A 13656-nucleotide genomic window follows, 5' to 3' on the forward strand; every position below is an offset into this window, starting at 1 on the left:
TCCCTATGCAGCCCAGGATTCCATTGGCAAGACAAGGAACTACTGGAGAGAGTCCACTGGAGGACTATGAAGATGATCAGGGGACTGGAGCACCTCTCTTATGAGGAAAGGCTGACAGACCTGGGTCTGTTTAGCCTGGAGAAGAGAAGACTGAGAGGGGGGTATAAATATCTAAAGGGCGGGTGTCAAGACGACGGGGCCAGACTCTTTTCAGTGGTGCCCAGTGACAGGAAAAGGGGCAACAGGCACAAACTAGAACACAGGAAATTCCATCTGAACATAAGGAAAAACTTCTTTACTTTGAGGGTGACAGAGCACTGGAACAGGTTGCACAGAGAGGTTGTGGAGTCTCCTTCTCTGGAGATATTCAAAACCCACCTGGATGCGTTTGTGTCAAACCTGCTCTAGGTGAACATGCTTTGGCAGGGGGCTTGGACTAGATGATCTCTGAAGGTTCCCTCCAACCCCTACCATTCTGTGATTCTGTCATTCTGTAATATTATAGTATTAATTAATTCCACAACTTTTGCGTGCATTGTATATTCATAAATGTTATTGAATTTCAAACAAATGAAAAAAGGTATGTATTCCCTTGAAGTGCTCTTGTTTATCACGATGCTTTCTGTATGACAATGTCTTCAAATGTGTGAGTGAAAAGGAATAAGGAAAAAATAATTCGATCAATGCTTTTTCTCTTAACTTGTTTGTTGTCCATTTTTATGTTTAGGCAAGTAGTATCTTTTGACCTCCATGGAGGTTTTTCTGATGCTCCTCTTCTTGGAGTTCCCAAGGACTACAGTTTACATTGTACTGAATATGGTTTTCATAGAATCACAGAATGGTGAGAGTTGGAAGGGACCTTAAAGATCATCTAGTTCCAACCCCCCTCCCACTAGACCAGGTTGCTCAAAGCCATATCCAACCTGGCCTTGAACACTTCCAGGGATAGGGCATCTACAGCTTCTCTGGGCAACCTGTTCCAGTGTGTCACCACCCTCACAGTAAAGAATTTCTTCCTGATATCTAATGTAAATCCACCCTCTTCCAGTTTAAAACCATTACCCCTTGTCCTATCACTACACTCCCTGATAGAGAGTCCCTCCCCATCTTTCCTGCAGGTCCCCTTAAGGTACTGGAAAGCTGCTATAAGGTCTCCCCGGAGCCGTCTCTTCTCCAGTCTGAACAACCCCGATTCTCTCAGCCTGTCTTCATAGGAGAAGCCCTCTGATCATCTTCATGGCCCTCCTTTGGACTTGCTTTAACAGTTCCATGTCCTTCTTATGTTGTGGGCTCCAGAGCTGGATGCAATAGTCCAGGTGGGGTCTCATGAAAGTGAAGTAGAGGGACAGAATCACACAGTTTTGTGCAGGTTGAGAATAACCATAAGTATATGCAGTGTTTGCATGTATCTCTGTAATTCATAGGAACCTGTGGTTCCTATGACCCCAGTAGGTTAGATAATGACTGATCTTTACAGTAAAGATGTATCAGTTATATATATATATCTATCGGTATTTTTTGTTGTATTTCCCTTTTGTTACTCAGTTTTGGGTTTCTTTTCAGGTTAATTTAGTAAATATTTAGATGTGTTCAGAAAGTAAAATATTTCTCATCTCTGTGCAAGTAATTTTTTCTCTTTCAAGAATGTTTTCTAATTGCTGTAAAGTATGTAGTGAGGATTAACTAGAGCAGAGAACAGTTTTGGGGGTCTACTTTATATGAATTTTAGATCTGTTGTTGACTGTACATACAATGGGAGAGTCATTAAACTTCACTGTATTCATTTCTTTGTTTTGCTTATCTTTCATTTAAGGGTTAATATAATGGCTCGCTCTGGGGTATTGCATGGAATTTAATTACTTGTAGAAGAGATCATTTCAGCAAAATAACTCTTTTTTTTTGTATGTTCCACAAGGAGATAGCGTCAAGTTTTCTTTCCCAGAGTGAATAACTCATAATTCATCAGTACCTCTTTTTCCCAGGCACAAGTAGATGTTGTTTCTGAAAGTGTAAGAAACTGTTTATGGAAGAGATGTCTTGAATTTTTTTGTTGAGCTTTCTCAATATAGATGTGTAATCTTGATTATTGATGTAGTTCATGGTTTTACTCTGAAGAAAGGAGGATTTCTATTATTAGGTATACCCCTGGATGCAATTCATTTTAAAAAAAAGCTGTACAGATGGAATGAGTACTGATTCTTGGCGTATCTCTTGCAGCTGACTGGGAACCTTCTGGAAAGCAGAAACCATCAAAACTATTTGAGTTTACCCACGTAAAAATTGTCTCACGCATTAAAGTTGCTTAGCTTTGGTACGAAAAGTTGTCTTTGTTTTGGTTTTACGCATATTATCTTTGCTTTTCTTCCTGGAAGTCAGTCTCCGCTGTTCTGTTCTTTTCCTAAGGCAGCAGTTACCAGTATGAAAACCAGTAATCTGAGTCTTATTGTGCTGTCTGTACTGGCCCGCTCACTGCCATTGTTTGTGTTATCACTAACCTGCATTTCTAACTCAAATCAAACAGCTAGTATTTTTCTTAATAGATATATATTTCTCTACGAAGTAAGACTAAAAACTTGCAGATTGTTTGATGGTAGTTCTTTACATGGTTAAAACTTTTGATGGGAGTTAGTCTTAAAAATAGTAAAAGAAACATCCATCAGGGAGATGAAGAAAGAAAATACTAACTTCTCTTTTAGTTTCCCCCTCTCCAAAGAATTAGTACCATTTGGTTAATGGGCTTTCTTGGTTAAATAAACATCGTCTATGTAGATTTCAGCACCTTGTCACTTTAACCATTTATTATCCTCAAGTGTTCCTAACTGGACTACAGCTGCTGCATGTCACACAAAAAAGAAAAGGTGTTACCAAATGTAGCTTAATTAGTCCACATTTAAAATTCACACCTCGTTCTATTTAACTACAGAAGCAGCAGTACTTTATGGGAGGCTTCTGTCTTTAATTGGGATTCTTAGGCAGAACCAGTTAGCTGTTCTGTTATTTCACGTGCATTAATGTTTATTTTGATAATGGATTAAATGTAATTTAAATAGGGAGCAAATTTTACATTAGTTCACATGTGTCACAAGTTGGGAGATGGTAACACGAGGTAAATATTAAGGATACGGAGACCAGAGTGAATGATAGTATAGAAAGTTTGGAAAGATATATTACACATAACTGGTGGCAGTTCTTTTGTGTGTGTTTGCAACAGCATTTCATACAGTAGCCTTGGGAGTGCAAAATACTAGAAAGCCTTGATTTTTGTTCCCAAACTGGAACCTACTGCAGAGGAGTCATACTCAGTGTTTTGTGGAGAATGCAGTTGCCAGCAAATGGCATGGGTGACCAGTTTGTTTATTAAAACAGGGGATTGTAAGTGAGGCAATGCAAGGATCCTTCAAGGACCCTTGATACACTAACTCTAAGAGAGAGAAGAAACAGATATGGTTGTTTTCTGCTGAATCGCTATTTTATGATGAAGCTAACCTCATTTAGTGCCGTGGATCCCCAAGGGAAAGGACGCACTTGTAGGCAAACTTTGTTCTTGCAAAGGGTAAAAGCCTGATGTCTCAAAAGTTGTCTATATTGTTGTAATAGTTGAATTCAGTCTACTCTGCTTAAACGTGCCTGTATTCCATACAATTTGTTTAAATTACAGGCCTTAATTTTTTGGTTAATTTCTTTTTCAAGTGCTAAGTTTTGTCAAGTACATGTTATTTTCAACTCTGTGGTCCTTGCAAGTGCCAAGAGCAGATCAGTTGTTTCCTTTCAGGTTGTAATGAGGTAGGCATGTTTTATCTCGTTGCTGCTAAGATAAAATAATGGATTTCTTTTGTAGGTGGAACACCTAATTTGAAAACACTGTGGTTTGCCAAAGGACCTGATGTGGAAAAGCAACGGTATAGTACATTTCTGGCATGCTTTCACCTTCACGATGGGATGGAAGAGCTCCAAACTCTAGAAGCACCTGTTGCAGCATTCTGCTGCTTGCTGGCCTATCTTATGATGCAGGTAACTGGGATAGTTGCTTTTTCTTCAGCTGTCAGCCCTGATAGATGTGTTTGCCTAATAAACTGTTTCTTGCTAGCCTGTGCTGGATTTTTCTCTTAATCTTTTCTGTAGGCATAGTTGATCAAATATAATAGTACTGCATTACAGTATTTTTAATTACTCCATTTAACATGCGTCATCCTGTACAGGAAACACTTGGGTTTTTTAGTAGTTAATCATAACTCTCACATGCCCATGACAAAGGCCCTTGGGCAGTTTAACAGAGGATAAACTGAGGGATTTCCCCCACTTTGGGGGACCTGTTTGCAAATTAAAGCTTCTCTTGTTGTGTTTCCTTTGTGTTGTCAAAAGAAGACATTCCCTCAGGTGACTATGCAGGCTGTGCAAACAGACAATATAAATATTTAGTCAGCTCTCACTACATTTTCACACCATCTTGTCAATCTACTCAGTTTCAAGTCAGAACTGAGGATATGGCTCTTGTCATTAAATTCTGAGTAATAGGTGATCATTAGGTAGCAGTTCAGTTATAATTCCAAACATTTGGCAGCCTGAAGTCTACCTTAATTGTAATAAAAGGGAACACAAGATTAAATACAATATTGCTTTATTATTGACATTTCTCTTTACGTATATAATATATTGTCTATACTTGCCACCTTTCAAATGCTGATCTCACAAGCAGATTTTCCTCTCTAAGGAAGAGAAAATTATAATGCCTTTATCTAATCTGATGAGCTCTGTTGCACTTTTACTTACACTGAACTGCATTTTGTCTTTTGTTTTGCTTTTTCAGACCTCACTTTTCTCAATAACAGATTTATACTGGTGTGTGATACATGAAAAAAGTTCCGTCTGACTTTTCCTTTCTTTTTGCTTCATACGTGCTTGTTCAAACTTAGGTGATCCATTGAGGAAGTACATATGGGAATTATACAGATGATCCATATAGGTCTTTTTTTTGTCTTTAATTTTTGTATAGCAGAATATAAATTGAAAATTTTTTGAAGATGAAACTCATTAAACATAGTTTCATGCCTTGTGGTTTCAGTTCAGCAAGATACATTTAATGTTCTTAGTTTTAAACAAACTTTAAGTGTTTTCATATTTGGATATGAAATGTTTCATTTATTTATCTATTTTCACTTTATTTGTTGTGCTATCCTGTACACCCTTTCATAGCATGATTACTAGTAAATTATTTGAGAAGCATTTCTTCAGTGGGATTAAGAGGAGGAGTAACAGAACACCTACAGAAATGTGTATTTACTGGGCCTTGATCACAGCATATTAATAAAAATGAAAAAAAAAAGCTTGTTAGGGGTATGGTTTTGAGACCTCATTATCCGATGGCTAATATTAAAAACATAGATGAAAACAGTTTTGCAGTTCATGTTTTCAACAAGAATAATAGAGAGATCGTGCGAAGGGCTTAGTTTGATGGAAGGTTTTTCGTGGCAGTGCCTTTTTCTCAACACCTGTCGTGTTTTCTTGATTCTCTTCTGCCCTCTGAGTTGTACTGATACAATCTACTCTGTGAACCAGGCTAGGTAATTGATTTGAATTAAAAAGTTTTTCGCTGCTGAGTTCTTTTAAACTTTCTTAGTTTTCTGGTATTATCCATTTGTTTTCTTGGGGTGTTTGAGAGGAAAAAATGAGAGCAAGTGTCAGCAACCACGCTTTGAGCTGGCCATACCGCTTCCATTTGTTTTATAGCTGAGAAAACAATGCTTGTCTAACTGTGGCTTAATTCTTGCCTTTACTTTACACTTCAGTCTTCTGTTTGTATGAGAGTGGGAAGGTGGATGGTTACCTCAAAGATGATTTAAGTTAAATAATTGTAGGTTGCCTTGAAGCAGACTAACATCGTTTCCTTCAGCTTATATGAGGGAGAAATAAACTTAAAAATGTCATTACTGATCATTTAATCTAACCTAAAACTTAGGTTTTTGCAGGAACCAGCGTACTGACCAACCCATGTGGCTTCCTCAAAATTTATGTGCAAGTATTTAATGAACACTTCAGATGCATTTTTTTTTAAGTGAGAAAAAATATCCAATAAGCAAATCTTGACTATATAAAGAAAGCGTCGATTTGAAGAGTAATCTTTTCAGTGAGGGTACTTTTCAAATATCCTCCAAATTAAGAACAAAAATAGTGAAAAAAGTACAAAATAATAGGTCTGTCATTAAAGTTAGGGAACGGAGTGAATTAATTCAAATATCAAACTGTGGAGCCTCCAAAGAAAGGGGAAATTTCTTTTTCAAGCTCTTACAGTTTTGGAAGAGATCTGACAATGGAAGTTTGATAACCCACTAAGTTCGGTTACTGAATAAAACATTTTTCTAAAGAAGTATTTTGACATTTGTAAGCATTTTGGCCGATCTGCTCCGTTGGGGGCATTTCCTTGCTCTTGTACTTGCAAGCAATCTTTGCCTTACTTTTCTTAGGCCAGAATTGTGCAAGTATTAAGAATGGTTTTGTAGAATAAAGTCATTTTTTCTGTTACTGCAATGTATAAAATGTGCAGGTTTAGTAAACTCTCTTGTTGCTATCTACACACAGGTGATACCTGACTTGAAATACAGGGTAAAGTATTATCAGATCGGAGCAGCCAGGTGGAGTTAATGAATACCAAGGAGCATTTTGAAAGCTTAAAACGTTTCTGGTACCCCTCACATTCTTGTGCTTTATGCAAGTTTTAACAGAGTTGTAGAGGGCAAAGTATTTTACAGTGGGATAAGCAGCAAGGCCCGATTTAAAAAAAAAAAAAAAAAATTCTCAGTAGTGGTTGAGTAATTTTTATCTTGAGGAGGAAAGAATGGGTTACTTCTCCTAAGCAAATAAATGAATGAAGTAATTATAAACGCCTTCTTAGTGTGGTTTTTTTTTCTATTGGTTTGCATAAATACTTTTATTAATTTTTCACTCCTTCATTTTTTCTCTCACTTTTTTATTTTTAGTAGCTTTAATAGAAACTCTTAATGGAGTGAAATGGGATGTACACAGCATTCCCTGAAAATCAAGCTGTTAAAAGAAAGGCAATGCAGAGTTTTAGGCAGCCGTTTAACTGTACTGTAAGCCCACAATGCATGTTTCCACACTTTGCAAGAGAAACCTTCCCTCAAATTCCAATGGATAAAGAATTGTAATGCTTTATGGATCTCATTTAGAGCCCTCTTTATAGCCTCAACATTTGTAACAGATACTTGGTCGTGGTGCACATGCATAATCTATAGTGTTCTTGTAAGAGGAAGCACGTGATCAGAACTGGACTGTTAGTGTTAGGGAATCAGCCCAGCTGGTGCAGAGGTGCTGTCTTTCTCCTGAGGTGACCATGTGCCTCTATAGAATCTCAGAATACTTTTTCACAACAGTAAATGCCCCCATCCTCCCTTTTCTGACAAAAGTATTAGAGTGAACTGTTACAGGAATTTAGTGTTTTCCTTTATGTTTTCACAAGTTTAGTTTTCTTATAGTTTTGAGCTCTTCCCACTTCAATATGTAACCTAAAAACCTAAAAGAATGCAAATATGTTTTATTAAATCCTGAAATTTAGCTTAAAATAGGTAGATAAAAAATTTTAGATGATAATTTTTACAGTTTCTGACAGATAACCATGTAAGCATTTGAAAGAAATCCTAATGGTCATCACATCTGTGGCTCATTGAGGTGGTTTTTATTCTGGGTCTTGATTATAAAGCAATTTATATTTTTTATAAATCTCATTTTTTTCCTATGCTTAGTGTTATGGAGATGAAGAAATTTCCTGTTATTAAGAAACAACAAGGGAATAGATGAAGGGTGGGCATTTTGTTTGGTGTGTGGAAATCCATGTGTATACACTATAGATGGGTGTTGGTGTATGCACTTCATTTAAATTGTTAAAGTAAGTATTTTTTTCGCTTTAAGTGTCTTTTCCTAGATGATGCATTCTCGGTTGTAACAACTTCATGAGGTCATTGATTTAAGTTTGATGTGCTTGAGCAAGAGAAGCCAATTTTCAGAAAGCTCCTCTTCAGAGTCTTCAGATAATGTGTTATTTTTTCATCTCTTGTAGGTCAGTAGCCTCTCTCTGGAGGACTTAAATGCATTTGTGGCAGTCATTCTCTGCCTCAAAGGGAAGTCAGCTGCTCAACTGGAAGGTTTGCAGGTATGGACTGGAATAATTGAGTAACATAAAATGTTCGTGGTAGCTTTGGGATAAATATTTTGGGGGAAAATTCTTCTACATGAAGTTTTTTCAGATACAAGAACTGAGGGTCACGGTAAATATATAGGCTTCTAATGTGCTACAGTTGAATACTACATTTGTTAATCACGTAAAAAAAACCCCAAAAACATAGAAGGGGCATTTTCTTCTGGTTGCACTCCTAGGGTGAGCAAATTAGTCTCAGATTTCTTCCTGACTTGGCTTCAGACTTCCAGCTGATGGAAAATTTGTAGTGGTGAATCCTGTCTTGCAACATTGCTCCATTCTTTTTACCTGAGGAGGATAGTGTTTTGGCACATAAGCTGTACGAAAATCACTACATAAAATGAAGTTTAGTATTACTACTTGTGGAAGAACATAAACATAACATAAACCTAACCAGAAAAAATGCGTTGTTACCTAATGTGGCCCACTGTAGTGAAGACTTTTTGGATCGCATTATTCAGTAATTATTCAGGAGTTATTTTAAAAAATTTTCTATGCTCTGTAGAAATATGTTTTTTTCTTTCCTATCTTCTTGAATCCACATGAGAAAAAGCAGGTTCCTAGATGGTTGTTGCAGTAGAAGCATCTAAATAGTTCTTCTTGCATATCTTACTATACAAGAGTATTTTCAATCTCATAGCTTGAGATTGTATTCAAAGTACTAGCAGTGTACAGCACAGACTGCACATGTCAATGGCCCTTTGAGTTGTGGGTTTACTTTAAAGTAGGGGGGACAGGGTTAGAAATGGTTGGAATCTTAATGTATCTTCACTTTGAAAAACTTGTTTATATTTCCAATAAATTCTCTGTTACTTTCATCAGGCCGTGTTAGAGTTTTAAAAGTACTTTTTGCTGATATCAAGTTAAATTAACCACTCCTGTTACTATCAATTGGTTTCTAATGCACGGGGGCCAAAATAACAAAACCAGAGTGATTGCGATTTCATGTTTTGATTCATTATAAACAGATGAAGTCCAGCCTCCTATCATTTTTTTCCACATTAATAAATAGTTTGTTCTGCAGCTGATCAAGTGTTAGATCTGTATAACAAAAAGGAAGCAATGAGATGAAGGCAATATGGTAAACAGCAAAAATGTAGGATTTATTTCTGTTGAAGACATTATTGCACATAGTGCTGCACTTAACATTGAGACTATCATTATTTTATCAAGTCTGCTGTGGCAGTCATTCAGTAAAAGCATAAAGGAAGCCAAGCATAAGGAGGAAGTGTTGAAACAAATTGTTTATAGGTGCACTTACAGGTACTATTATGTAAGTTTCTAAAGTGCTTGGAAGTTTATTCTGTTAAATGGGTGTTGCATCCAAACACGTAATACTAATCAATATATACTACTTACCCGCAGTCATTCTAGTAATTCAAAGTTGTTCACAGAATTTTGTAACTTTCCCACAAAGCTTATGGCAAATCAGGTATTGCCTGCTCTTCCATTGTTGACGTAAAAGTAGGTGAAACATGAAGCTGGTCTGGGGTAGACTGTATCATGTATCACTCTATGAAGCGGACGGTATGTTGTTGGAATGGGCTATTGGCAGGTACTTTCCAAAGTTACATCACTCTGCTGCTTATGTAAGCACTTCATGCACTGACGCATAATGCCTTCTGCTCTGCTAAAAACCAACAAAAAATTCATATAATGCAACTGAAATTTTTGTATCAGGCTATTTTGTAGAGTACTTCCTCGTCTTATTCTATTGAAATTCATGGTAGTGCTTTTGTTAGTAGCTTGAGCCAGAATAAATCCCTCTGAAAAGAATAGTGAGGAAAGATTTTGGCCTCTTTCTCTTCCAGGGTTGTGAATAGGTGAGTAACAGTTTCATAATTTTCCCCTGTTACCTTCAAATAAACCTCCCTTCCTGTGTTTTAATGACTTGGATCTCCCAGTGGAAAATAGTTGCTTTTTCTCAGTTTGTTGTATAACTCTGACTGGTCAAGCTATACCAAAAGAGGATGTTATGTTGTATTAATTGCCATAAAAATACTTTTTTCTTCATATGTAAGCCACCTGTAATTTTGTGGTAGGACCAGGATCAATTTCAAGATTCGTGTGAAGTTAATCTCACTTCACAGGAGACTAAGAAATGGTCTGTTTCTCGTTTCTGTGCTTATGAAATGTGGCGTGTAGATGAACTTAAAAATGTCCTGTGAATTTTCTCTTGGAAGGGCAGGAGACTAAACTAACTGAATATCTTATATGACTATTCTAAAAATAATGATCAATAAAGCGAGCATTCTGAACATTGTAATTCAAGTATCTCACTTTCAAGATTCCATTTCAAAATAGCTTAAACTGGTTTTACTCGTTACTACATTCCTTTAATAGTTTTACAAAATTGAGTTATGCTGTTATGTTATTTTAATAGGTAGTAAGTAGGTTATCAATAGGTATTTAATAGCTTAATTTTCTAGGTATTTGTGTTTAAAATCAGTGGAGAATCCAAGTGCAATGAATTACACTAGTATGTAGCTAATTAATATACGGTGTTTACAGTAGGAAAACAGAGGAACACAGTTTAATTTGTTGAACATACTTTTTCTTCTCCACTAAGAAGTCAAACATGATCCCTAGAAACAACTTAATAACAGCTTTCAAGGAAGCTACGTTAAACTTAGCATCTGCCAAATTTTATGAAAATGTTTGCTCATTTGCAATTTTGGACTTAACACTATTTTTATTTTAAATGTAGAAAAAGTGTTTACTCCTTGTAAACAATTCTGTGAAGAGCACTGCTTTGATAATTGCTCTGTTTCTGCAAGACAGTCCATTAGCAAATATGTTTTAGCAGAAGAAAGCTTAAGAAGAAAATGCAAATAGAGCCTGTTCTTCTCAGAGGATGAAGAGGTCTTTTCAGCCTTCACTTTCAAATCTGCTTTCTGATATGCTATCCGTATTTCATAGTTAATGAGATCCATAAACTCACAAATTTATGGAACAGAAATGTCCATGGTTTGAATAAAGTGGGTTAAAGCCATAAAAAATATAGTTTGTCTCATGTTGAAAGAAAGCGGGCTGTGGACGTATAACTAAAATGCACATAGAATAGTTACTTTCTGAGAATAACATAATATTTATACATGAAGATTTGATTATTTTTCAAGATCGATGGTTTCAAAATACCAAAATATGTACACGATAGAGATTTTATACATTCTTTTCCTCTAAGTTTTTTTCTAGTTTCCTTGTGCCCCCCTTATATGGTAGATTAACATTCTGCTTTGCCCAAGCCTCCCATAGAGCTTATACATAAGGTCAGAATTAAATTTTGGACCCCAGGTTGCCTATTTCCCTTCTTTCTATTTTAATCTGGTGTGCGGTTTTGGCAAAAAGCCCAGAGAGCCATCAGTCTTAACTTTGAGGCCATTGTAGAGAAAAAGAGGCACCAGCAGTCATGCTTGCAGTCTTGTTTCTTATGTTGTGCTGGCCCTGGTTGTTTACAAGTGCAACTATAGGTCATCTTTCACCTGTAATGCATGTAAAATACTGTCCAAACAGGCCAGGCCAGAGCGAATTATAAACAGAAATACATTTCTTCCAAGATTTCTCAAAATATGCCAATATATGAAAAATTTGTATTGGAGCTGGAAAGTCGTGAATCACATCTTTTCCAAACATTGTAGTCAAAGAAGAGATGATAGGAAAATTTGCTTAAAAAGGAAATGCACCTGGAAAATGGTAGATGAAATTTGCATCCTGTTAAATGCTTTTAGAAGTGTAATATATGTCAGAAAATATGAACTCAAAGTCAGTAGCAGACTCATGGGTAGACATACACATCACCTGCTGCCGGGATTCGGGGCATTTGCAAGCCCTTTATAACTTTGCCAGAAAATATCTAGTTATGCCAGAATATCTGCTTTGGAGTAATTACATCTTTTGTGCCACTTCTAAAAAGAACAGTTTGGCTGTGTATGAGATATAAGAAAGTCAAACACTGAAGTGTATTCCTTCAATGTTTCAAGTGCTTTTAAAAACTATTACTGATATGAAATGAGCACAGTCATTTTAGATCTTAAATTATAAGCTCCAGAGAGTCTTTGCAATTTGATTGCAAATGAACTTTCACAAAAGACAGTAAGTATTACTTAATTAGCTTCTGGAATAATAAAAAAAGCACTCAGGAAATTAGTTAACTAGTTTGACAGGCAGAAGTAGCTTTAGCAAGAACTGTAGTTGCATGGAACCTTTGAGTATTTTCTATCGTACAGTGTCATGGAAGCAGAATTAGCTTGGGAATAGTATTATACTGATATTACACAAGATATTTTTCTCTGAATATTTTCCTGAGGGATAGTTAGCTACGTGTATGCAAAAAAGCAGGATGTTTTAGAGTAGTGTGTAGGTATCTTCATTAGGGTCTTGCAATTTTCAGAAGGATGTTGTTAAATCTATTCTGTATTTTTAAACGCAGTATTCTTTCTCCCTTGCCATGCAGACAGAAAAGCATAAATAATACCCAGATTCTGAACATTCCAGAATTTCAGTCTTCTGACCTATTTGGCAAGCCAAGCTACATTTGTCAACACCATCAGATGTGATACTTTTCAGACAGACTCCAAACAGGCTTTATGAGCTATCTGTGTTTTTCAAAATATAATTGTTTTAAAAAGAACCTTTCTCCCCCAGGGAGTGTATGTTTATTGTGCCTGTGTGACTGTTTCCTAATAAATATTTGCTTGAAGTCTAATTGGATTGAGGAAAACATAAAATACAAGTAAGCATATTGTAAAGATCTCAACGATAAACCTCTCTTACATACTTAGGACCTGCTTCTGTGATGTGCATTGGTATTAACTAAAGTGGAATTTGAGTGCATTCCCAAGTGCTTTACTGAATCAGGGCTTTATATTCCCACAAAATTTGCATCTGTCAAAAGTGTTTTTAAAATGATAGGTGAGATTGTAACTGGCAGGGGATGGGGAGCCGGGGGGATTGAGGTGGTTTACTGATCTTGGCATTGCTTCCCAGCCCATTCTCTCATCTACAGTCTTCAGGTTTTCTCAGTGTTCTGGGCTGACCTGGAACAAAAGTCAGCAGTGTGGGATGTGATTGTAAGCTGAGATTGGTTCAGTCCCTGTTCAACCTCAGAAATACAACTTGCTTCTCATTTCCCCAAGATAGTCTTAAATTAACTAATCCAAATAGAAACAGTTCGAGTCTTCTAGCAGCTAAGTTAGTTTTGGTTTAAAACATTAAAAAAAATTGCATGATTAATCAAGAGAAAGTTGCATCAAATGAACCTGCTTATATTAAATCTGTATTTTAAAGCTGAATGTATTCAGGCTTCCATACTCTGCTTTTCTCTTAATAACTGTGTCTTGGCCTCCCAGGCCTGCATGCCTAGTTCAGTATCGCGGAGCCTATTTATTTTCTCTAATGACTTTGAAGTGGTGGATATGGCTCCCCCATTCTTTTACTGAGCGTGAAGT

General features: G+C 36.5%; 1 protein-coding gene across 1 annotated transcript in view; it reads left to right on the forward strand.

Moving 5' to 3' along the window:
• The window catches only part of FAM120B (family with sequence similarity 120B), a 113181-nt gene that overhangs the window by 14531 nt on the left and 84994 nt on the right, over positions 1 to 13656 (forward strand). Inside the window, exons 4-5 of the mRNA XM_009891482.1 lie at positions 3839 to 4011; positions 8072 to 8164. Of these exons, the coding sequence (XP_009889784.1) occupies positions 3839 to 4011; positions 8072 to 8164 (266 nt within the window). The remainder of the gene's footprint in view (positions 1 to 3838; positions 4012 to 8071; positions 8165 to 13656) is intronic.

Source organism: Charadrius vociferus, unplaced genomic scaffold, assembly GCF_000708025.1.
Source record: "Charadrius vociferus isolate BGI_N301 unplaced genomic scaffold, ASM70802v2 scaffold68, whole genome shotgun sequence".
Lineage (NCBI taxonomy): Eukaryota > Metazoa > Chordata > Aves > Charadriiformes > Charadriidae > Charadrius > Charadrius vociferus.